Source organism: Salvia hispanica, chromosome 3, assembly GCF_029641045.1.
Source record: "Salvia hispanica isolate PSC_SH4W2 chromosome 3, Shi_PSC_v1, whole genome shotgun sequence".
NCBI lineage: Eukaryota > Viridiplantae > Streptophyta > Magnoliopsida > Lamiales > Lamiaceae > Salvia > Salvia hispanica.
Window position 1 is genome coordinate 54,864,071 of NC_142694.1, and position 25,769 is coordinate 54,889,839.

The window sequence follows — 25,769 nt, forward strand, 5'->3', positions numbered from 1 at the left end:
ACAGAATCATCAATAGTTCACAGTCCTTATAGCATGTCAAACACACTTCTAAAATTGACACCAAAAACAAAATTCATGAAAAGCAGATTAACCAAATATAATAACCTTGTCCATGTAAGTCTTACTGATATTGGAAGGGTTTAATCGTTAGTCCTTTCCAAACTCATATTGAACTAGATGAACCACATACACAAAACACCATAAAAATATACTCAGTTAAATTAAATACGATGAATAAAAGAAGAAGATTAAAGATTAAACATAATCCAAATGAGCATATTTACCATGATTTAACCATCTACCAAAGTCAACAATTACACTGCAATATTCAAACAAAGACTAAACTCAGGTAAGACAATGTCAATCATTAAACAACAGCCATAGTCACAATAAGAAAACTTACAAAAGAATAAAAAGAAAGTAAGAAACAAATTACTCTCCCAATTAATGCGGTTTAATCCTTAGAGATAACTTCGACCTCACAATTTTTAAACAATTTTCAACATTTGTAGACAATCAGAATTTTACCTCATCCAAATGTTTGATATCCATAAACATGTCCAACTAAATTATTTCTACAACTCCAAGTCCAGTTAGATGTAACAGTCTTTAGAAACTTAACCTGCACCAAAATCATCCAAATTCTTAACTTGGAATTGCAACCTAACTAAAATTCAAAAAGAGAACTTCAAAATAAAGGCACCAAGATCTAGAATAAGGAAATGATAATTTTTAGGAGCGTCGTATAGAGTGAGAGAATAACGAAGTGAATTCAAGTATTTCGCCTTGTCTGGCTACTACGTACAATATTCACATAAGAATCGAACAGTTGAAATTAGAGAATTAAAGATAAGCTCTATAAATACCTGTAGATAGAAGATGTCATTCTTGACTACACCAACTTCTTCGATTTTTTTCCGATGAGAGACGCATGAAAATCTAAAAGAAGTCCAAAAATGAAACAATACCAAATAAATACTACTCCATAAATTAGATTAACACAAGAGAAAAGGTAAAAAAACAAGTTAATCCCTTTAATTTGATAGCTGTAATTGTAAACCCGTTGATTCACTGCAATTTCGCGTAGGATTTATGATTGCGGGTTGCGGCATATAGGCATTCGGCAAAGCAGGGCAAATGCAATCAGCTATCAAAATTGGCTCTTTATATTCACACATTTGCAAAGAAGGCTAGATTCAGTTGCGCTACAATTCCAAAAAGGAATATAAAAATTACGACTGCAAAAATTTCTGTCAAAATTTCATAAAAGACATTCACCTTGCATTCGATTAAATTAAAGATGTTGAATGACGAACTGTGAGTAATCTGTGGTCTTCTTCTGTCAAAATTTCTTCTCCTTCTTGAGTAATCTGTGGTTAGGCAATTAGAATTGTACATTTGCCGTAGTTGTGGAAGAGTGGGCGGCAGTTTCATTTCAATAAGGACAATTTAACTTAATTAATAAAGACATCACTACTTTATTGCATTATATTTTATAAAAATAATGATTATCAATTTTTTTAAACAATTAATAATGATTAGAATTTAAATAAATATGAATAGTTACTCTCAATATCTAAAATTCATTACAAAATTAGTTATCCGTAGAAAAAAAAACAAAATTTATAAATATAAGTCTATACGTAATAACAACCAATAAACAAAATATGAAGGGGTGAATCTTGAGTCTTTATCTTCTCTTAACTTGCTCCAATACCCAGTAATAAATGATGAATGGGTTAGAGTTGCACAACAAAAATTGCAAATTAACAAATGGGTCCCTCGTCAGATCCATTAGGTGAATCGTGAATATGTGGATTAATCTATTTTTGTGTAAATTAATAGATCTATGATGCATCATATACAGTGACTCACACCTTTTGATCATCCAAAGGATCAACGTGATTCACACCTTTTTCACGTGTCGTGACGACACTCAATCTTGAATCGTTGATGCACTTTTTATTACTGCAAGTATACAGTGTTAATCTAGTATAAATAAATGTTAGTGTCAAGTGATCAAATACTTAGCATCATATACTATTTGGAGAAATGAGGTTTTGATTTGTTTTAACTAAAATGAAAGAATAGCAAGTAAACAATTCAAGTAACAAAAGCTATTACAGAGAGTTTGAGGAAACATTGGAGATAAGAGAATTCCATGGATATGAGTTCATTACTTTAATCTATTTATAACATTGTTATGATATCTAAGCAACAATTTCTGGGTTATTAGGGCGAGTCACCTAATTACTGGCGTTGACAGGACAACGTTGATTACTTTAATCTTAAACAATAACTCCCAACACATTAAGTAGATCCTTAAAAAAAACCCCACTTTTAGGTCTATCATTTTGGGGATATTAACTATATATATATAGCCATCAATTCCAATCTAACATATGAATACTCTCTTGATCCCCCACGCATACTACATAATTAACACACAGAATTAGACGAAATAAATGAATTCTTGCATACCAAAATAAAATAAAAATAAACATAAAGAGTTTTACTTTCAAATCCCTAAAATTCTATAGACTAGTGATCTATAGACAAAGTAACAAAAATCTATAGTAACGAAAGAAAACATGAAAACAATCAAAAGATGAACTCCAAATGAGTGAATCTTGAAGTCTTCGTCTTCGGCCCTTGTTTACTTGGCAGTCTCTTCAATGCTAAAATCTTATCCTTCGGTGAGCTTTCTCATATTATCTGAATCATAAAATCTATATGTTTCTATTTTTGGTTGGAACATTATCTATATAGCCATATTTTTGTAGTAGGAAAAAATATGTAGTGTTTTTTTACTTTTTCAATTCAAAAAACCATTTGAATTCATTTGAGTCTTGAGACACAAAACAAAGTGTCATTTTCACGAGACAGTATGAATATGGATAATTTAAATGACACCTGAATTAATGTATAATTAATAAAATAAGATAAATTAGAAAAAAAATAGTTAAATAAATTAATGCATATAAGTAACGAATTGAGGATAACTTTCCAAAAATGAAAATATCCATATTTTTATGAGACAACAAAAAATAAAAAGTGCATTTATTTTTATGGAATGGAGAGAAATAAACAAGGGACGGAGGCATTTCTTTTACAAGTGTAAATCAAACATTGTTTTATTTTGAAAGTCTTTTTAATTTATAGTGAGATGATACTTAATTATTAACCTTACAACGTTTGCCATATATCTGATTTCCCTTCCCTGGCTTCTCAAACTTTCTCATTTCATTTCTGCTCCTTTTCAGTTCTTTTATTTTTATTTATTTTTTATTTTTTGCGATTTTCAATTGAGTCACACTCTTGTATTGCTGTTTTAATTAAGGAATTAATCAAGTTTCGTTTTCGGTGTCATCGCAAATATAGTAGTACTATTTGACCTGAAATACGAAAGTAACGAAACACATTTCCTACATTTAACCCACACTTTGACTATGATATAACCTCTTACAAAATCACAAAGGAAACAAAAAAAGTACACTATATATGGTCTATGAACATCATATGCACAGTTTCACCAGAAAAAAGGAAATTAATTACATCATTCTTTTTGTCTTCTACACTCAATATATGAATTATTATGCCATGGATAAATATAAAAAATTACTAAACCGCTTGTGACCCTCTCTCCCTCTCTGTCTCATGTATACATGTTAATTAATGTGTCTATGAATATAATCTAATGGAATTTGGTCATCTGGCAATCAAACTTGAATGCCACGTCATCGACATTATAATCATCAAAAAAAGGATCATCTCCAAGATTTGAGGTATGGTTAATATGGGAAGAAGAATCACCCAAATCTTGGTTCAAGGAAAGCCACTCTCCAAAAATAACCTTTGGCAAACTCAAATTTTCACATGACAGTTGTTCCGTGTGTTTGAATGAAGGGTCGGATGATTCCTCAACGTTCATTTTCGCAACTCTTTTCTTGAGATAAGAATGCCAGTAGTTTTTGATCTCGTTGTCACTTCTTCCCGGTAAATGTTGCGGTATCCGCGACCACCTGCACTCCCACATCAGATCAGATTCCAATATATACCAAACCATCATATTTTAATTTTACATGTTTGTATGTGATGAAATTCTCACTTGTTTCCTAATAAATAATAATTTATGAAGTGTCAAAATAGTGTCCTCTTCCACCGTGCTGAAAGCGCCGCGCTACAGCCCCGGTCTTAAGTAATTAATCCACCTTAATCTACAGCTCTTGCCATTTCTTTGTGAACCTAAATGTTCTCACTTATCAGATAATAGTGTAAGATAATAGTAGTATACGAATGTGAACTGACCGGCATTTATAGGAATTGAGCTCCAGCTGTCATGCTCGTGTTTCAAAATATAGTTTCTGAGGTCTTCATCCAGGGACCATAAGTCCATAACCCTTTCCTATGTTTCTTCTTAGGCTAATTGGAATCATCACAGCCAAAAATTATAATTATATAATTTATATAATTATATAAATTATATAAACATTCGTATAAGTATTTTGCTAGCATGCACAATAAAAGGAGAGTTGTATATATTTATAAGTGGGTGCCTAGATATTCAATATTAAGGATTGGTTAGTTATGCAAATTAAAAATTATTTGACATGAACCACCTCTTGATGATTAAAAAGACCGGTAGATTTGGGGTATAAAAAACAAGGTCTAATTGATTAAAAAATGTAATCTTTTGACCGCGCGACGAGTTTAGTTAGTGACTAGGTGTCCTTTGTGAGGCAAGACCGTAAAGAGAGTCTACTCCAACACAGTATCTTATTCTTGTGTCACTTAGCAGGATTAAACCTACTAATAACGACCTCATTTACTATTATTAACCATTTTTGGGTCCACTTCCTCAACTATCTATTCTATCTTAATGAGTAATTATAATAGTTGACCATAGTCATATAAGTTATAATAGTGGATGGGGTGACCCACATTATTATTATTAGTGTTTAATGAGTTATAATAGTTGATCATAGTGATATAATCATATAATTAAGTTATAAATAAATTAATGCATGCGAGTTATGAATTGGAGATATATAACTTTCCGAAAATGGAAATGTTCATATTTTTATGAGACAGCCGAATATGAAAAGTGCACATATTTTTATGGGACGGAGAGAAGAACGAAGGCATTTCTTTTACAATACTGGCCGCATGATTAAATAAGTGTAAATCAAACATCGTACATATAGATACTGAAACTCGCTACTTACTAGTATATCTATAGAAATACAAATACAGAAAGCCATATTCATTACTCGGAACCCTAAACATCCTGAAACACCTTATAAGTACTCTTTAGTACTGAATAAACTGATCGAATTAATGAGAGCACCCATTTACCACACACTTATACTTTACTTATTCGATTAGTGTTATAATATTCCATAGAAATAGAATTGCCCTCTGTTTATGATCTAAATTTGAGAGACTTGGATGTGATATCCATTTGGAAACTGCAAACCAGGACTTCGAACAATCTCCCCTCCTTTGATTGCTTTCCACCTGCATATCATATATACATTAATACGATTTCACCAAATTAATTGAAATGATTTATTAATTAGTATTAATTACTTGTATTTTGTGACCAAGCAATGGAGAAACACGGCCATCTGTAGCTTCGCGAAATCCGCTCCCACGCACACTCTCAACCCGCCTCCGAACACCATGAACTTCCTCGATGCCACGTGTGTGTCTACTCCCTACATCGTTCAAACAATATATTATAGTACTCCCTTCGTCTCCTTTACATGCTTCAATTTATAGTTACAATTTGCATGGTTGAAATTTGAAAACAAAGTTGCTCGACTTGCCTCCCATCGCGATGGATTGAATTCGAGTGGATGTTTGTATGTGCTTGGGTCTAAGTGAACGGTTGGAGGGCATACCATAACAGCCCAACCTGCCGGTATTGTATACTCTGCAAATCATATATAGTTAGGGTCAATTTTAATGGACTACTAACTTTTAATTACACACAATTAATACTATAATTCTAACCTTTAAATTTAATATCTTTCAATGCTTTTCTAAAAATCACAGGAGCAATATTAGCCAGCCTCACAGTTTCATTAATGATCTGCATGCAAGCAAAACTACACATAGTCATCAAATATTCAATTTCAATGGTATTTTATGATATATAGATTGAAATATATATTCACCTGAAATGTGAATTTCATTGATTTGTATTCACTCCATGTTAGTCCTGAATCTGGATTCTCTCTCCTTTTTATGATTGCCTCGTGTTCTTCCTGCAATGCGACGTCCCAAATTAAAATTAGTACTATGCATTTATAGGGATAAAAAAAATGTAATAAGAAATTAGTAGTGACCGTTAATTGTTGTAGAAAAGAGGGATGTTCGGATAGATATTTGATAGCTAAAGTGAGCGCCACAGAGGTAGTTTCATAGCTAGCGAAGAGCATCACGAACATCAAATCCAAAGCAATATCCTCTGTAAGCATCGTATCCTTTCGCTCCACCTCTTTCAACACATAATCGAAGAAATCACTCTGTGTTTGTCGCGGCCTTTGTCGTCTTTCTTCAAGCATATCCTTCAGCATCTTCATCGCCTTCTTTCTTCCCTGATCAAATTTATGAACATGGCTTAATTAATTAGGTGTTGCAAAATTAGTAGATAAAATTATTAAAAATGATATATATGTATATATACTTGTAAGCATCGGTGGAAAGGTGTTCCAGGAAAGTTGAGGGGAAAGGAGATCAATCCCTTTATGAAAGCTTCGAAGTATCCCCTCAAGTCTTCACTCGATTTTTGTGAGTCATAACTGATGAGCTTTTTCCCAGTCAGATCAAATATCATCTGCAAATTAAAACAAATTAATTAATAATGTGCATTTTATTTCCTCTTTTTTAGAATAGTAATTCTCAAAATTGACTGTACCTGAGCTGTGGTTTCCTTGAGATCAACAGTGTCTTGGGTCGACCACATGGTCAAGTAGCGATTGGAGGTGGCCTCGACTTCTGGAAGCATGGTCATGAGGCTTTCGGGGCCGACTAAACTGAGCACCATGTTCTTGAGGTACTTGAATACGGAGCCATGCAGATTGGCTAGGCTTTTGGTCCCGAAGATTTGGGTGAATGTGTAGGGATACCAGCTCTCGAACAACACTCCCTCTTTCTGAAAGATGAAGTAGTTGAGATCTGCGTCGGTCGACACGATCACACCCTCCCCAACCAAACTCGTCTTGAATATAGCTCCATACCTATTATATGCATGTATAAGTTCACATAACTAAAAAAAGTATAATGTATAATTTAATTAAAGGTTTATGGATGATTGATTACTTTTTCATCCTTTGACGGATGAAGGGAGGGATGTCGAGGGAGGTGGTTGAAGTGAGGAAGTGGAGAGTCTCCCCGAGAAGCGGCCATCCCATTGAGCCCGGTGGGAGTGTGCCGTTGCATTTGGGATGGCACCATCTGTGAACCCACTTTGCAATGAGGATCACCACCACGGATATGAATATAGGAAGGAATACCATTTTTTATCCTATTTTGTTGGAGAAACAAGCTTGCGAGTTGAGGTTATGTGATCATATGCAAGAAGAACCTCCTTAAATAGAAAAAAAATTGTGCAAGCTAGTATGTTGACGAAGGACCCAGGTGGGGTCGGCAACCCTACTGCCGGTCCACAAGTGCTGCTGGGAAGCTCCATAATCGGATGCCGATGGACGGCAACTCCACCTCTTGACCCCACGTAAGGCAGTCAGAGAAATTAGAAAAAGAATGGAAATTTTAAGTTGAGAATAAAATTTAGTCAATAAAAAGAGAGGAGAAAGCCTTGCGAAATCTCTTTAATTTTATTTTATACAAGTATACTCCCTCCGTCCCTTGATAATTGTCCACTTTGGTTTTGATATGATTAAGAAATGTAATGGGAAGTGAGTTGAAAAAGTTAATGGAATATGGATCCCTCTTTTGTATATAATAAAATATAGGTGCAATTAGTTAGTAGAATGTGCAACCTATTTCTATTTATAGTAAAAAGTGAAAATGGATAATTATTGAGTGACAGACGAAAATGACAAAAGTGAACAAAGAGTAGCTAGTTTAGTTGTTTATTTTGTGTAATTTATTTAGCTTTAGTAGATTCCACAAATTAATTATGTACAATATTTTAAAAAGTGTTAAACTAGTATAGTATGGTTAATATTGTTTTAAATTATTGTTAAAATAATAAAAAGACTTACTGTATAAAAGAACAAAAAAAAATTTAAAACATGTGCTTCAGTTTCATAGGCGAGTCAAATTGGGTTTACTTGTCGGACAACTATTGATTGGGTTTACTTCATTTCATGTCAGACTTTTCTGTGTTACTTACGTCTACGCACAATGAAAATTTAATATCAGATGTACGTATATACTTATATGTTACTACAACATAAGAGTTAGAAAAATGTGACTCTATAATATAGGAATGTGATCATATGAAAACTTTAAATATGGTACAAACTCAAAACTATGATCTAGATCATTAAAAAATATCAATAGATCATAAAAAAACATCAACAAGAAAATATCAACAGAATTTCAACGGTAGTCAATGATTGATGTTGTGTTGATATTGTGTTGAAACTGTGTTGAAGCTGTGTTGAGGAGTTTTGAGTTTGTACAATATATAAGTTTGCATTTTATCACTACCCATATAGTATATTCCTAAATATCTTTCATTTTAAAATTTGGTAAATTGATAAATATTGTAAATGTAGTCCAGTAATTTCATCAGCTGAGGTACTATATAAAATTACACAAAAATATTTATGTAATATAATGTGTATTGGTTCTTTGTTTTATACTCTTGGGCTTGTATTTTGAAGGAAATCAAATTTGAGATATCACAATTCACAGGTATATTTTAGATCAATGTCACGTATATTTTATATTATCACTTAAAAAAAACTTATCCTATAATATAAAAGAGAAACACAAATATTTGCATTGAAAAATTTCGAAAAACTACTACAATATATGACGTAAAAGAAAATGTCCTTTAGTTGGAGACAAATTTTCTTAACCTTTTGTTTTACTAGTACTTCCATTTGCGTCAATCTAGTTTTAACTGTGATATCAACAATAAAGAAAAACTTTTAGTATGGAGTATATGTATTTCTAGAAATGAAAATCTAAAACTATCTATTCATTATATAATAAAGGTAAAAATTATCTACAAATGAAAAAAATAAAATAAAAATATTGTGCAAGGTACCAACCGAAAATATTTGGATGGTGAATTATAAACAAAAAAACAATTTATTTTCGAATGAGCGTATTCAAAATTATGAGCCATTCTCAATTGTGAATTAGTAATTCACAACTAAGAAATACTAATCCACAATTGATAATATATAAAGACTAAAGTTTTGAATTATAGCTAATATGTTGAATTAATTCATAACTAACCATATTCATAAACTCATAGTAAGTATAACTAAAACCACGAATTTATGGGAATATTCTTTCATGTAAATAAATAACTGAAAGTCATTAATTTGCAATTGAGAATACTTGAAGGGTGTGTGGCCTGTGGGGGATAAAAAAATTAAAATCATACTCATTTTTAGCTTTTTAATATTAACACATACTCCTACAGTCCTACTACTTTTATTTCGTCATTTTGGATGTTTTGGTTTTCTCACGCTTTTATATTTCTAGTATTATGCCCTTATCTAGTATACTATAAAGTATCACCTAAGAGTCTAAGATTTAGGGTAGATCATTATTCCACGCCAATTAAATAGGGTAGATCATTTTGGACGTTGCAGTACGTTTTCAAAGCAAATTGTAGTGCTATTAATTTTCTCTGTAATTAAAACAAACCAAATTTATGCTCTAACTTAAACCCATAATATCGAACCGAAGCCCAACCACGCGCTTAATTTGGAGTAATTAAATATTTAAATATTTTAAAATTATCATATTTTTGAGTCATTCATTTCAAGATCACCAACACAATAATGTTTTCGACGCATTCATAGAATCATAGTGATTTAAGATCTTCACATGTGTACCAATTGCGAGGAGAAGTATCAAGACCAAATTTCTTGGTAAGAACTTGTATATTTAGATTGGGTAACCACAAATATCTATGAGTACATAACGTCGTCATCTAGTAATGCTATTTTCTCATTTTATTTTCTTTGACTTTTCTTTTCTTACTTTGCCTGCATGTATCTGTATTTGTATCTATCACCTTCACATCTCTTTCTTCTCTGTTGATTGTGTTGGATGGCAAATTAGAGGAGATAGTTTGAGACTTTGAGCCTTGAGGCAAGTGAGAGAAAGGACGGAAAGGTTTATATATTTTATTTGAAAAATAGAATGTAAAAGAAAAAATATATACTTATTTTAATGAAAAACATTGTTTTGAGTATTTCAGAGAATGGAAAAAAAATTAAATATCGTAATTTAATCTTCCATAATTTGAAATTCTTATGGAACATACCCAAATTTAATTATACCTTATAATTTAAATGACTATTAATTAATCACTACAAAAATTTATCTTTTATGGATACAAAAATTGAGACCTAATTACTAGCATTTGAATTTTTTTTAAAAATAACCATAATTTAGGATACAAAAGAAAACGTTCTTAAGTTAAGGGTAAATTATCTTAATCTTTTGTTTATTTTAGGACACTTCTATTTGTGTCCCATAATTTTAACTGAGACACAACAATTAGTACAATATTGTATGAAGCACTGGTGGTATAAATAGACACACAAATTAGCGTCTTTAATAGCACAAAAAATGTTCTTAGCGAGATTTTTTTTTCTGTAAGTACACATGTACACCACCACCGCATCTTTAAAATTTGTAGACATGCAATTAAATTTTGTACACATTCTACTGGAAAATTTTGGATGAAATTGAATCAGATTGTTCAAATTTGACAATGGAGTACTTTTCCAATTTTGAAAATATAAAATCGAGTAAAATTCAATCGAATTTAATGGTTTATTTGACGAATAATAGAACAAGGAATAGGTAGCGGCGGTACTACTTTTATTTGACTTCTTCAAATATTCAGAGCACACAATCGCAATGTCAGCATTATTGCATATAGATATAGTGGTCCACTAAAGCTAAGCAAAAACATGTTAATTAATATTCACTCCTCTCGTCAATACAGTACTCCATAGGTTTTATTTGGATTCGTGTAAATTTGAAAAAATTATTTGAGTTTGTTATAAGTAATTATGGCAATCGAATATGAATTTCGCCTTTTGTAATAATAATTTTATTAATTGAGAAAATTTATCTAAAATTGAATTGAATACTCCCTCCTTTTTGTTGCTCTTTGACCAAGTACAGATTTTAAGAAATTTAATGGAAAGTGAATTGAAAAAGTTAGTGGCGAGTGGGTCATACTTTTATACTATCTCCGTCCCACGCACATTAGGAGTCACCTTTTATGTGGACATGTGTTTTAAGAACCGTAAAAAATAGTGGGTTAGAAAAATTAGTGGGACATAAGATCCACTTTTTTATATTGATAGAATGTGAGTGAATTGAGTTAGTAGATTTATGGTAAAAGTGAAATGAGACTCTTATTATGAGATTGACCAAAATGACAAAATGTGAATTTTATTGTGGAATGGGGTAGTATATTAGTTTATAATAAAATGTGAGTTGAAATTAGTTGGTGGAACATGAAGTTCACTACTAAAAATGGTAAAAAATGAAATATGACAAATTTTGTAGGGCAGACGGAAATAAAAAAATATGACTAAATTTAAGGAATAGAGGGAGTACTTTATAGTGAATACTCGTAAATTGAGATATTTAATGGTAGACGAAGGGATTAATATATTTAATGGGAAACTAATGTAGTGTATTTAAAGAAAATTGGCAATAATTAAATACTCCCTCCGTCCCATTAAATATGCAACATTTGGGAATCGACACTAGTTTTAATATAATGTTGTTTAGTGAGTTAATGAAGAGAGAGTAAAGTAAGATATGAAAAATTAGAGATAGAGATGTTTTCATTTTAGGAAACGTTTCATTTATAATGGGACAAACTAAAAAGGAAAAAATTTCATATCTAATGGAACAGAGAGAGTACCATATCAGTGTTTACACTGGAGTGGGGGCCCCATGCAATACTCGCACAAAATCTAAATAAACATAAAGGTTATATCTTCCCTATAATAGATTAAGGAAAGCTAAAGCTAGTAATCTAAGCACATCTATAAAGTAATTATACCGTTTTAAAACATTAATTCATGCAAGAACGCTCCTAGAACAAGCACAAAATCAAGACAAAAGTTGTTGCACCTAAAGTGTTATTACAACAGAATTTGGAAGTTTTGAAAATTGGAGAATTCCTTTTCAAAGATTTGTTTAGGCATTGCACATTCAGCGTTTTAATGGTTAGTAATATCTAATCAAGGAAAAATATTATAAGTATATATTTAAATTCAATTTGTAGAAGATATTTTAAACTATCGACAAGATCACTTAAGTTTCGTTGGAATATTGACTTAATAATTTTTTTCAATTTCTTGTTCTTTATGAAAAATCTGAAAATCTCACATGTTAGGAAGCTACCAATCTTAAGTCTATTGACCAGAGGTATTCAGTTACAAAGAAAATTACTCCCTCCACGCTAAAAAGGTATTATAAACATTTGATTTGGCACGAATTTTAATAAGTAGTACGGAGTAATTGGTAAAATAAAAGAGATAAAAGAATATAAGTAGTGGTAGTGGAGAATGTACCCCACATCATTAATAGTACTCCCTCCGTCCCATAAAAGTTGAGACAAAACATTTGGGCATAGAGATTAAGAATTTATATTAAATAAATAGGATAGATGAAAAAAGTAGGAAAAATAAGAGAGAGTAAAGTAAATGATGGAAAAAAGTAAGAGTGATTAGATGTTTTGTATTTTGTTAAAAAAGGAAATGACTCAACTTTGTTGGGACGGACTAAAAAGAAATATGACTCAACTTTTATGGGATGGAGAGAGTATAGTTTAACTATGGATAATAATAGTACTATTAGTGTTAATATTGCTCCAGTAAATATACAATTGAGCAGATGTGCGTGGCAAGTTGGCAACTATCAAGTCAACTATGTGTTGGACTATTATTTAAATGCTATGACTTGCGATGCTTCATATGTCAATTCCATTAACCAATCATCAAAAAGAAATAGTAATTTAAAAGGTTACGCGATTGTATATAATTTCATCGACTTTTCAAACATACAATATTGCCAAAATATCATCGACTTTTCAAACACACATATAAATAGAGCACGAAATATAACAAGCTTTGAAATATAATGCGTACGTGTATTATGTGAACGTAGATTACTAACTTATCGTTAATCTTAGCTAATAACTTCAAATAAATTAGTTGAATCCTTATATTGCCACTGGTCTTAGATCTATCTTTTTTTAAATAATAATTATAATGTTGTCAATTCAAGATTAATATGTAGATCGATAATCGATTCCCCACATGTCATCTAAGTATACATATATTGTTTGTCCAACAACTATAAACATTATCCCATATAATTAAACAAAGTAAATATAGTCTTTGGATATCAAAAATCAGAATTTTAAACATGAGTTACTCTCAATCCCTAAAATTTATATATATTAGTAACCTATAGACAAAGTAACAAAATTCAAATTCAGAAGTCTAGATAAAATAACAACTACTTCCTCCGTCCTCCATTAATTGTCTAATTTCATTCCGGCACAGGTTTACAGAAATTTAAGGAAAGTATGTTAAAAAAGTTAGTGGAATAAGAGTCTCACTTTTATTTATTGGTTTTATAATAAAATGTGAATGAAATAAGTTAGTGGTGTGGAGCCTACTTACCATTTATGATAAAAGTACAAGTGGACAACTAATAGGGGACGAACGAAAATAACAAAAGTGGACTGTTAATTGGGGACGGGAGAGTTATATACAAAATATGAAGGGATGAATCTGGACTCTAGACCTGCCCACGGTTCATAAACCGACGGTTTCGGTTCGGAACCGCCGGTTCCGGTTTTGGGAAATATGGAACCGGAACCGAACCGTGAGGCTGTTTCACGGTTTCGGTTTCGGTTCGAAAACCGGTGGTTTCGGTTTCGGTTCGGAACCGCCGGTTTTTGGACGGTTCGTAGCGGTTTAGGTTCGGTTTCGTGGTTTCACGGTTTTTTCCGTTAATTTTTTTTTGCCATATAGTTTGAAATTATAAAATAAATTGGAACAAGGAAATGGATAGTTTAAATTGAGTTGTTAACACTAAAATGAGGTGAGTGTAAGTAATGATAGAGAGGAGTATTTAATATAGATAAAAATAGAGAGAAATGAGATCCAATTTGAATTTAAAATCAACATTTAAGAATAAATAAATAAATAAATAAAAATAAAAGAAATGGTGTTTTATGCAATCAATTTTGAATAGTGCAGCCATCGCCCACCGTCAACCAATCAATTTTGAAGACTCAACTAATCAATTTTGAAGACTACAACATTAACCAATGTTAATTTATTATACTTTATTTAAAGTAATCAATTCTTCTAAGTTTATTTTAAAATGTTGGATAAATATTTATTAATAATTATCCATACTCCATAGATTCCATACGTAAAAAAATGTGTTAATTAATAAAATCGGAAATAGTATTAAAAGTTATTACCATAAACCATACAACATAGACTCCATCTTGTAATTTAGTTATTTTTATTTTATTATCTTTTATCTTATGTTTTTACCATCCAATTTTACCAAATAGTATTATAAAGTTATTTTTGCTACAAAATTTTGTCCCACATTATTGTTTCTACGGATATTACCAAATCTAAAAATGAAAGTTATTTATATAAGAGTATAAAACTCATAAACCGGAACATTCAGCAATGTTTTATTTAATGGAGTATAGTTTTAATATAAGGATTAACTATGTTTAAATTTATCATTGCGTTGGCGGTTCGGAACCGTGAAACCGCCGGTTCGGTCGCGGTTTCGGTTCGAAAAATTTGGAACCTGAACCGAACCACGGTTCTAAAATTCACGATTTCGGTTTTAACCGCCGGTTCGGTAAACCTTGGGCAGCTCTACTGGACTCTTTGCTTCTCTTAACATGCTCCAATATCCAGTAATAAATGATGAATGTGTTTGGGTTGCGCAACAAGAATTGCGAATTAACAAACGGGTCCCTGATCAGATCTATTAGGTGATTATGTAGTTTAATCTGTTTTCATGTAAATTAATAGATCTAGGTACATTACATATAATGCACATAATTCAAGAAAATTTAATGTGACAATTAGGAATACCTTTTGATCCTCCAAAGGACCAACGTGGCTCGTGCCTTCTCTACGCGGTGCCGGTACTTAACCTTGAATCTTTGATGCACTTTCTATTAGTATAAAAAATAAATGTAAGTATATAGTGTTGATCTAGTACAATTAAAGGATAGTGTTGGGTGATCGAATACGAGGAATAAGATTACAGACTTGCTATCAAATGCTCAATATCATCTACTATATGGAGAAATGAGGTTTTGATTGGTTTTAACTAATGAAAGTAAATAGCAAGTAAACAATTCAAGTAACAACCGTTATAAAAAGAGTTTGAGAAGAGATAAGAGAATTCCATAGATATGATTTCATTACTTTGATCTATTTATAACATAGTTATGATATCCAAATAATAATTTCTGGGTTATTAGTGCGAGTCACATAATTACTGCCGTTGACCGAACAACGTTGATTACTAGCATTAAGGTTGACAATCTTAACCAATAGCTCCCAACATATTAATTAGACTCTTAAAAAAGCCCCCACTATTAGGTATACCCTTTTGGAGATATTAACTATAGTGTCATAAATTCCAATTTAACATATGAATACTCTCTCGATTCCCCCACATACCATTAAATCATACATAAGTAGTGTCACTCAATAGAAGCATTAACATACGGAATTGGACGAAATCAATTAAGTCTTGGATACCAAAACTAATACTCCCTCTGTCCCACTATAAGTGAGGCGTTTCTTTTCGGCCGTTGTTTTGCGAAGATGTTAATAAATAGTTAAAGTGGAGATAAAGTAATCTGCAAGCCCAGTCGAGTAGGATTAGTCGAATTCCATCAAAGATGGTGTTCAGTACATCTGTGGCCAAACCAAAAAAAAGTAAGAGAGAGAATAATATAGAAGAAAGTCATATATACTATGTACATTATTCTCTTACTTTACTTTCTCTTCTCTCTAACTATTTATTATTATTTTCGCAAAACAACAGCCGAAAAGAAACATCTCACTTATAAAAGGACGGATGGAATATTAAATAAACATAAATAGTTACTTTCAAATCCCTAGAATTCTACGTACTAGTGATAATAGACAAAGTAACAAAAATCCTTAGTAATGAAAGAAAACATGAAAACAATCATAAGAAGAACTCCAAATGAGTGAATCTTGAAGTCTTCGTTTTCAGTCATGCCTTGCTCCAAACTTCAAGTTGAATAGTAATGGAATCGATGATGATGGAATGGTGTATTTCTTGGAAAGAGAAATTTCAATTAATGGAATCGATGATGATGGAATGAAGTATTAAACTATGGAGAGTATTTATAGACTGTGGGGTGAATTATAAGAAAAAAAGAAGAAGAAGAAGCTAAATAATTATGCATTTGATATAAACTCAAAATATCCGCGTGGTCACAATGAATGACCTTGTAGTTTAATTGTATTATTTGCTTATGAAACCAAGTATTAAGCAGATTAAATTTGTCTCACATTCAAATAAAATTTTTTGCAATTACAATCGAAAATGACGTTTTGGTAAGTGATTTTAGCGGATTGAATCACCTCAAATTCTAACATCGCCATTTGGGCCGTAATCCATCTCGATAACATATTAAAATAATATACAAATGAACTTAAACCTCAGTAATTTCCAAATAGATTAATTAAGTTGATTTATCAAATTTCGGTCAAAATTATTATTTAATTAAATTTTCTTGATGAAACATGCCATATCAATTTTTGTTTAAATATTTCATCTGTCGTAACAAGTTTCCTGAGAGAGAGAGATCATGTTGGTCTTTTACAAATTATACATGCTTGTTTGGTTTTAACTTTTGAAACAAGAAGATCAAACAAAAAATGGTTAAAGAATCAATAGAAAAGAAACTCGAGGAAGCAGCATCAAAAGGCGACATAACAACTCTAAGAGAATTACTCCAGCAAGATCCAATCCTTATTCATCAACTCTCATTTCCATATTCAAGAAATCTCCTTCACATAGCCACCATGTCTGAACAAGAAGCCATCGTCGAAGAGATAACAAGGCGATATCCACAGCTAGCACGAAATCCAGACTCCCAAAAGTCGTCGCCTCTCCACATGGCGGCAGCGCGGGGAAGCCTCGGGATCGCCGCAAGATTGATCACGGTGGCCCTGGAGATGTGCTGGTGGCGCGATGATCAAGGCATGAACCCGGTTCATGTGGCTGCCGTGAAAGGGCATGTTGAGATGGTGAAGGAGCTGCTTCGAGTGGACTCGTTTCCGGCTATGGAGAGAGTGCGCCGCGGGCAGACCGTGTTGCATTTGTGCGTGAAGCATCGGCAGATTGAGGCGTTGAAGGTTTTGGCGGACAAGTTGGGAGATCTTGTTTGTGCAAAGGATGATGATGGGGACACACTCTTGCATTTGGCTGTTAGGTCTAATCAACTTGAGGTAATTTTCACTGATTCTACTACCTACGTTCTTCATTTTTAGTCCTTTGTGTTGAGTGTGGATTTTAAAAAATATAAAAGAAAATTGATCGAAAAGTTAGTGGAACGTGAGTTTCACTTTTATACTTATTTTATAATACAAATAAATTGTGAGCGAATGATTTAGTGGAATGTGATCTACTTAATATTTATGGTAAAAAATGAAAGTGTACAATAAATGGGGACATGGCAAAATGACAAACGTTGACTAAAAATGGGGAACGAGGAAGTAAGTGTTTTTAGTTTTTTTTATTGGATCAGTTCATGAACGAGTATTGTTTTTAGATGGATAAATTAAAATATGTAAAAAATATTATTGATTCAATACAAAGTTGACATATTGATGTGTAATATGACAAGTGTATTAATATGTTGTTTTAATTAGTCTAAAGGATATGATACATTTGATCCATTGACATACTATTATTTTAATAATGCTTGGATAGTAATTCAAATTTCTTCAATCTCCAAACATTACTAATCAAACACTGGATCATACTATTTATTAGTCATGCACACAGTTCAAAACCCGCCGGTTTCGAACGCGGTTCAGAAAATCGTTGAACTTGAACCGGCCCGACAAGGGTTCAGGCGGTTCCGGTTCCAGTTTAAAAAATCGCCGGTTCTGGCAGCGGTTCAATTCCTTTTTTTTTGCATTTTAGTCTTTATTTATCTATGAAATGTGCGTAAATAAAATTCAAACAATAACGATGAAAGTAATTTTTTTATATATAAATTTAAACGATACTACAAGTTACAACAACTACAATTTACAAAAGACTTGAAGTCTTAAACAATAAATTTAAATATACTTGTAAATTTCAAGAAGAACACATTGAAATTGAAGTATGATGAGAATGAGAGTAGAAAATAGAGATTGAGAAGAAAATCATTGTCAACACAAGAATGGGGTGAGTAGAAATGATGCGGAATGGGGTATTTATAGGAGACAAAATTGGGAAAAATCATATTTACCACCGGAACCGGCAGTTTAAGGCTGAACCGGTGGTTCAGTGAAAACCAGCAATTTCTGACCACTTTTTTGCAATACTACACCTGAAAAGCCCAGGATCTAGCCGAAAAACCTACTTGAACAGTTGAACCACCGGTTCCGGTTTCTCAAATTCTTGACCTGAATCGAACCGTCAGAACCGCCGAACTGTCCCCCGGTTTGAACCGCCACTTTGGGTTCCAATTCCGGGTTATGAATCGAATCGCCAATTCGATTCGGTTTATGCATGTCTAATATTTATATACTTGGCCTTACTTAACTTTATCCAAAATCTCAGATAATACAATACTTGGTGAGAAGCAACAAAATTCAGAAGCTAACACTTAATTCCATGGGAAAAACAGCACTGGATATCTTGGAGGAGAGCCCTCGAGACACAACCAACTACATGGAAATGAAGAAAATGCTCACAAGCTTGTCGACTCAATCGTTGCTCGACGCCCTCCCAAAGCTCACCGACACGACGATGGTGGTGGTGGTCTTGATCGCCACCATGGCCTTCCAGGCAGCCATCAGCCCCCCGGGCGGCGTGTGGCAGGGCGACACACCATCGCACAAAGCCGGGGAAGCCGTGATGGCATCCACTCACCCCAAAGTATACAAAGACTTCGTGCGTGCGAACACCACCGCATTCATTTCATCTCTCGTCACAATCGTCCTCATCACCACCGGACTCCCGTCGGAGAATATTTATCTGTATATAATCGTGTTGTACGCGATGTGGGTGTCGTTGGCTTCGATTGCGGTGAGCTATGGAGCTGCGATAACGGTGATTTCTTCCAATAGGAAAGCGCAGTCTCTGGCCAAAGTTATCAACGTAGTTAATTCGGTGTCCAACAGTGTCAATGGGTTCATATCGATGTATGGCGTTGTACGGCAAATGTATTTGTCGTGGAAGAGTAAGAAGCGGCGGCAGCAAGATCTTACGGCGGATAATTTCATTCTACGTGGCTTTTATTGGATTTTCGAGCTGTCAGATCGTCGCTCCGGAGATTTTATTCCCCGATGGTTTCCGAGGTCGGCTTCTCCACCACCGGAGAATTTTTGATCTCATTGTGTAGACTGTGTATGTGTGTGATATTAATATGTATGCTTTATTCAAACGATGAGTGAATTCTTATTGGATGATGTGGTTGACATGAGAATTAGGAGAGCTGGATTATATGAAATAGACGAAACGAGTTATAGGAAGTTCTAATTGAGATGTAAAAAAGTTTGTAGATAACAATTTTAATTGATGAATCAACTATATCAAATTTGTGGGCACCTTGGCACTACATGTAGTAGTGTGATATACCATATCATGTACTAAGTGACTTAAATGGAAAAATTGAAGAGATCAATAGATAGGGAAAATGAAGAGAAAACTAAATTTTACGAAAATGAAGGATACAAACTATAACTCCTATTTTTAGTATCCAAAATTATTAAATGAGTCTATAAAATAAAATTCTTTGCTAATCCCATGTTTCTATCAAACTTCTTGACTAATTCACGTCGCTCTCCGATTCACCATCCTCCGCCATCTCTAACAGAAAATGGGCAGAGCCTCCAAATGGTTCCGAGGCCTACTCAGCTTCAAGAAGCCCGACCCCACCGCCGCCCCATCTCAGAATCCGCCCTCCAAGAAGAAATGGAGCTTTCCCAAGGGGAAACACTGCCGCCGATCCCACCACCACGCCGTCGTTCCCGGCGGCTACGTCGACGACGATGAGACTAGTAGGCAGGTCATTGCCCTCGCCACCGCCACCGCCGCCGTCGCCGAGGCTGCCGTCGCTGCCGCCCATGCCGCCGCCGCAGTAGCCCAGCTCACCAGCGGTGGAGGATTCGACCGTGCCACCGCCGCGCATGGTGCCCAAAACGGCGTCGCTTATTCGTGCCCGGAGGAGAGAGCGGCTGTTGTGATTCAATCCCATTTTCGTGCTTATCTCGTAATCTCCTCTCTCTCTCCATGTTGTATGTAATTTTGTTTTATGTTATTGCAAAGAAGCATAATGTCGATTGGAATCGTTATAATCTTCCATATCCCTATTTTCATTGCCTTTTGGAATTAAATAGAGAGGAAGAAATGGTAAATTTTGTGATGCTTTTCTAGTTATTTTCATAGCTTTAGTTGTACTTCTCTTAATGCATGCATCTATTTACTAGTTTTTTCAATGCCTAGTTAATTAGTTCCAAAAGCAGAATTTAGTTTATTGGAGAGTCGAAAAATGACACATGAAACAGTCAATTTTATAATTCCATATAGCTTTTCTCATCTTATTTGAGACTCCATCTTCACTGGATTGTAAATTGCAAATGGTGAAATGTCTAGTTAAACATTTAGAATTTGGTGTTTTAACTCTTAACAACCTCAAATATAATCATACAAGCATGGTCCATTTCACATCTATCACTCTTTTTCACCAAATATTGTTACTAATCAAGCCAATTTTGGAACATCCACAGTCGAGGAGAGCTCTACGGGCGCTAAGAGCGTTGGTTAAGCTCCAAGCGGTCGTGAGAGGCCACATTTTGCGGAAGCGGAACGTTGACAAGTTACGACAGCTGCAGGCCCTTGTGCGCGCCCAAGCAAGGGCACGGGTTGGCCGACTTCTCATTGAGGAAAGCACAAAGCCCTCCCACTTCAACCACACAGTGAGATATCTAATAAGAGTTGCCTTTGAGTTATCAAATGTATTGAATATCTATCTAACAGGAGAAAGCAGATCATGCAATGCTGGCCGGTGTCAAAATGCAGCGGAGAAAAGGCGAGAAGGCGCCATGGGACCAGAGCGACAAGGTTGTACAAGTTGACACAGGAAGGCCAAACACGAACCCGGTAGGCAGAACAGTCATCCACTCGTCTCAACCAAGCCACAGCTCCGACCATACCACGTGGTCGAGTACATCCCTGCGTTCCCTAACATTAGGCCTAGATGCCAACGGAACGGGAGCTCCAAGAGGGCGCTGTCCACGCCTGCCAAGAGCTCCCTGAGCAGGGCCTTACAAGGTTATATGAACATTGATATGGGTAATAATGGTGACAAGAAGATAGGATTTTGAAATTTTGGCTAAAAGTAGAAATCTTGGGAGAATGCAGCATTTGGGATAACAACTCAACAAACACAACAACTTTAAGATAATGATTGAAGGCTCATTATCATAAATTGTTAACATATTTTATTTCACGTTTTTGCTATTTAGTTGTTGAGTTTGTTGTAGGACCTATAGTTGTATTTAGGACTGAAAGCAGAGAAGTCAAAAGGAAATAAAGAAACATCACTACAAGTCTAAAACGAACCTCTATTAACATTAACATTCTCTTGATTCAACAAGGAACTAAATAAATGAAGGAAAAAAACACAACATTAACATTCTCCATATGTTCAAAAAGAGTAATATCATTAGTCTCGTGGATGTTAATTACTACTATGCATGTACACAAATGTAACAAATATGAATGGATAAAATTAAACAAACAAACCAAACCATAATTTTATACGATGAACACTATGAAGTGAAGTGAGTCGAATAAAGGCAAAAAATATATTAAAAAAGCAGCCGGTTGAGAAATCCGGATCAGTTGTCGCAGCTCCATCTTGATGTAGGCACGCAGCTAAGGTAATGACACCAGCTGCATTTGTCGTTCGCATTTTCACCTTTGAACAGCATCACCAATCCCACTGTAAATCTACAGAATTCGAGCGAATTAACAGCAAAGATCAGTCATTTTATTTCATATGATACAGCAAGTATATGTCTAGGCAGATCAAGCATAAGATGGAGGGAAATCTCACCCAACAATCAACAAAATAGTAGCAATAATCCAGAAAACATATTGGTAGACTGTGTATTTGGACTTCAGTCGGGTATCAGCTGGGCGATTCCGGCCTTCCAACCAACCAAACTGGGGACGGGCAAGGAGTATAAACCCGAGGAGGAAACCAGAAAGAAAGCCTCCAATATGTGCAAAGTTGTCGACATGTGGAAGAATTCCAACAGCCAAGTTGATTGCAATGATGACAATCAGAGTAAAAAGAGCTGCAGCCTGTTCAAACAAATAGGTTTTGTTTAGTTGTTATGGAATTCAAAATCCCTCTTATAGGATTATCATGAATAAATAATGTTTTCTTTATAAAATATGACATTCAGTATTCAATCATAAGATTATGGTCTTTTTTCTTTGTGTGGTGTCTCTCGAAAATGATATACTTATAATGGTTAGCAGAACTTACCTTGTTTGTATATATAGTCCAGTTAGTAAATAACTCCGATAACATTGCTCCAAGAAGTCCAAACAGAGCACCGGAGGCTCCTACGGAGATGTTATTACGGATGAAAAGGGAAGATAGAATGCTTCCACCAATACCTGACAACAGGTAAATCACCCCTACACGCACTGCATAAACACGAGCGAGAAATCTAAATGTGAGATTGTGATATTGAGAAGGAAAAGAAAATGAATGTTTACAAAAGGACATCCAAATAACATGATTTACGAATTCTGAAAAACTATTTTGAACTTTTTTCCACGAATGAACTTAAATTCTTACAAAATCCAAATTGCTGCTCTAGGCGAATTCCAATGAACACCAAGCTCAGCATGTTCGCAAGTAAATGAATTACACCAGCATGCAGCCAGATGCACGTAAAGAGCCTCCATGCTTGATTCTGGTGCACTATCTTGTCCCACTCAAGCGCTCCAAGTTTTTCCAGTCTGCATAAGAGACAGTTATTTAAAAAAGTGCTTTCAAACATCCATCTCTAATTTCACATAAAAACTTAGACAGAAGCTATATGATAATATACGAGAATCACTACAAGTTAAATGATTGCAATGAAAATCATGCACTTTCAGATATTAAAGGAACTATTTTTAACAGTACCGATTAGCTCCTTATATCGTAAAGAAGAAAAGTAAGAATCTTTACAATAATTATGCATCGGAGAGCTCTCTTATGTCAATTACAAAACTTAGCAAGAAAACCAATGGAAAAGAAAGTTCCTAGATTTTATAGCTCATGTGAAAATATTAGTATAAATTAACAAGGACATCCTAAAAGGAGGACACAAAGGATATTTTGCTAATGAAGATGCTAGGTCAGAGTGTCTGTATACATTCAAAAGTATAGACAGTGTTTATTTACTTTAAATGCCAGCGATTGACCCTTTAAGGAGACCATCTGTATGTCATACCTATAAGGACTAGCTCTTCCAAAAAAAAGAACAAAAAGATCTTCCTTCTGTACTAAAATTAAGACCTTTGGCGTTGAGGTCCCAACGATCAGCTTAGTTGCCAGCAAAGCTAGAAGAAGAAAGCAGACATAACTCAGGCACATAATAGCATCAATCCTAAAATGGCACCCAAGGATTTACAACTTGAGCTATAATCATCCTGGCAGGAACTGAACGTTTAGACGACTTGGACTCTTAGATGGACAGAGGTTGAGCCATTGTTAGTTCTTTGTTAATATTGTCTTATTTATATAAGACATAGTAGAATCTAACTCTTGTGTTGACGGAATTAGAAATAATATTAATCCTAATTTTTGAATCAAAATCTTGTCACAATCACAATCATAAATTGCTAAAGATAGGTTCTCCATTTTATGAGCTTCAAAACTTTATCCGCTAATTAATAGCCACAGAATTATAAACACACACAAATGAAACTTGATTATTGAGGACCTATGAAGGAAATATCACATCACAACCAAAATTGAGATCACAAATTAATCCCAAATCAAACGAAAGGCAACAAATTAATCACTAAAAATTCAAATTAAAAAAAAGGCAATGAAAACAGAATAGAAGAAATAGAAGAGGGAAAAGGAGGGATTACGTAGAGGAAGAGGGGCCGAAGAGAGGGTTTTGGCGGAGGGGCTGAAAGGAGAGGCGGCGGAGGAACTTGGCAACGCAATCTCCATGGAGGCCGTCGTGATTCTTGGGGCAATTATTGACGAACATGATCACCACGAACATGGCGACGTTGGCCAGAACGATCAGCGGAACGAGCCAGGAAGTCCAGTAGGAGTCGTGAGAGTCCAGGTCGTAGGTTCCAACTCCGCCAGCGTAGTAGTTCTGGTTGCGATGCTTCCTGGGCGCTCCCCTCTCTGGATCTCCATTCCCAATCATTCTTCTCTATCCCTAGCTAGTTGATCTACTGTAAATCCAAGGCCTGCAGCTATAAATGTCACAATTGGATTGGAGCTTGTAATTGCAATAAATGAAGTTTGTGTTGGAGAGAGGAGAGAGAGGTGGGTGGGGCTGTGTTACTTATGGAAGAGTTTTTGGATTGAAAACGCGTAGGCATTGCAGTTGAGGTGGAGAACGGTGCCATTGTCTTTAACAGATGTTTGGTTATCATTTGAATATTGTTTGATGGAGATTGCCAGAGAGAGACACGCGAATTTACCTCTTTTAACTACTGTTCATTTACCCATTCTCCACGGTTTCGTTTTACTTATCTATCACATTTTAAATTTCCCACTAATTTTTATATTATAATTTTTTTTAAGAAATATATTAATTAAAGTGAAACATTTAAAAAGGATATAAAACTTTTGGGACGATATGACTTTTAATGCAGAATTAGTAAAATAAAATGGAAATGGAAAAGAAAAAATAATTGGAGTATTGCTGGTGAAAAATGAGTTTCACAAAAAATGAGTTACCAAAAATAGAAGTGATGCAGAAACGCGTAGTAAATGATTGAACTGTAGTAATAAAGAACTCTAATTGAGTTTAACTCCACAGTATAGAAACTCCAACAATGAAGCCTTTATATAGGTAATGGAAAATCATAAACTTATGAAAATATAAAACTTAAGGAAATAAAACTTCAAGGAAATTAATAAAAAGGAAACCCTAATTTGGTAGAGGGAAAAATAATTAATTTGTAAAAGAAAATTCAAAAAATAATTTGCTTAGCCTTCAAGCTTTGTGTTATTTTTATGGGACAGCCGAAAATTGAAAGAAATTTTATTTTGTGAGACACTT

At 34.1% G+C, this 25,769-nt stretch overlaps 4 protein-coding genes and 1 long non-coding RNA gene across 6 annotated transcripts; 2 read left to right on the forward strand and 3 right to left on the reverse strand.

The window, feature by feature from the left end:
* Nucleotides 1-255: 255 nt before the first annotated feature.
* On the reverse strand, nucleotides 256-1,420 carry LOC148931096 (uncharacterized). The gene is made up of 3 exons (XR_016136861.1): nucleotides 1,279-1,420; nucleotides 867-1,205; nucleotides 256-622 (listed from the first exon to the last, which is right to left on the reverse strand). It is a non-coding gene; the product is annotated as an uncharacterized LOC148931096 (long non-coding RNA).
* A 3,724-nt stretch (nucleotides 1,421-5,144) lies between these two features.
* On the reverse strand, nucleotides 5,145-7,553 carry LOC125216559 (cytochrome P450 87A3-like). Of its 2 annotated transcripts, none has more exons than XM_089067675.1 (9): nucleotides 7,327-7,553; nucleotides 6,923-7,244; nucleotides 6,692-6,841; nucleotides 6,351-6,602; nucleotides 6,180-6,269; nucleotides 6,016-6,094; nucleotides 5,829-5,935; nucleotides 5,590-5,717; nucleotides 5,145-5,517 (listed from the first exon to the last, which is right to left on the reverse strand). In XM_089067675.1, the coding sequence occupies exons 1-9, from the start codon at nucleotides 7,521-7,523 to the stop codon at nucleotides 5,430-5,432; spliced, it is 1,413 nt and encodes a 470-aa protein (XP_088923801.1). In that variant the 5' UTR covers nucleotides 7,524-7,553; the 3' UTR covers nucleotides 5,145-5,429. The 2 variants fall into 2 exon arrangements, with proteins under 2 accessions (XP_088923801.1, XP_088923802.1); XM_089067676.1 differs by having other exon boundaries at nucleotides 5,590-5,713; nucleotides 5,825-5,935.
* Nucleotides 7,554-17,104: 9,551 nt separating this feature from the next.
* Nucleotides 17,105-19,952, forward strand: LOC148931097 (uncharacterized). Its single transcript, XM_048115616.2, has 2 exons — nucleotides 17,105-17,738; nucleotides 19,066-19,952. Exons 1-2 carry the CDS (start codon nucleotides 17,166-17,168, stop codon nucleotides 19,834-19,836), a joined length of 1,344 nt encoding a protein of 447 aa, XP_047971573.1. The 5' UTR covers nucleotides 17,105-17,165; the 3' UTR covers nucleotides 19,837-19,952.
* Nucleotides 19,953-20,280: 328 nt separating this feature from the next.
* LOC125214543 (protein IQ-DOMAIN 22-like) lies at nucleotides 20,281-21,958 on the forward strand. The gene is made up of 3 exons (XM_048115615.2): nucleotides 20,281-20,719; nucleotides 21,237-21,425; nucleotides 21,487-21,958. The coding sequence occupies exons 1-3, from the start codon at nucleotides 20,327-20,329 to the stop codon at nucleotides 21,763-21,765; spliced, it is 861 nt and encodes a 286-aa protein (XP_047971572.2). The 5' UTR covers nucleotides 20,281-20,326; the 3' UTR covers nucleotides 21,766-21,958.
* A 195-nt stretch (nucleotides 21,959-22,153) lies between these two features.
* LOC125214544 (RHOMBOID-like protein 2) lies at nucleotides 22,154-25,096 on the reverse strand. Its single transcript, XM_048115617.2, has 5 exons — nucleotides 24,613-25,096; nucleotides 23,324-23,487; nucleotides 23,006-23,169; nucleotides 22,568-22,818; nucleotides 22,154-22,461 (listed from the first exon to the last, which is right to left on the reverse strand). Exons 1-5 carry the CDS (start codon nucleotides 24,903-24,905, stop codon nucleotides 22,350-22,352), a joined length of 984 nt encoding a protein of 327 aa, XP_047971574.1. The 5' UTR covers nucleotides 24,906-25,096; the 3' UTR covers nucleotides 22,154-22,349.
* Nucleotides 25,097-25,769: the final 673 nt, after the last annotated feature.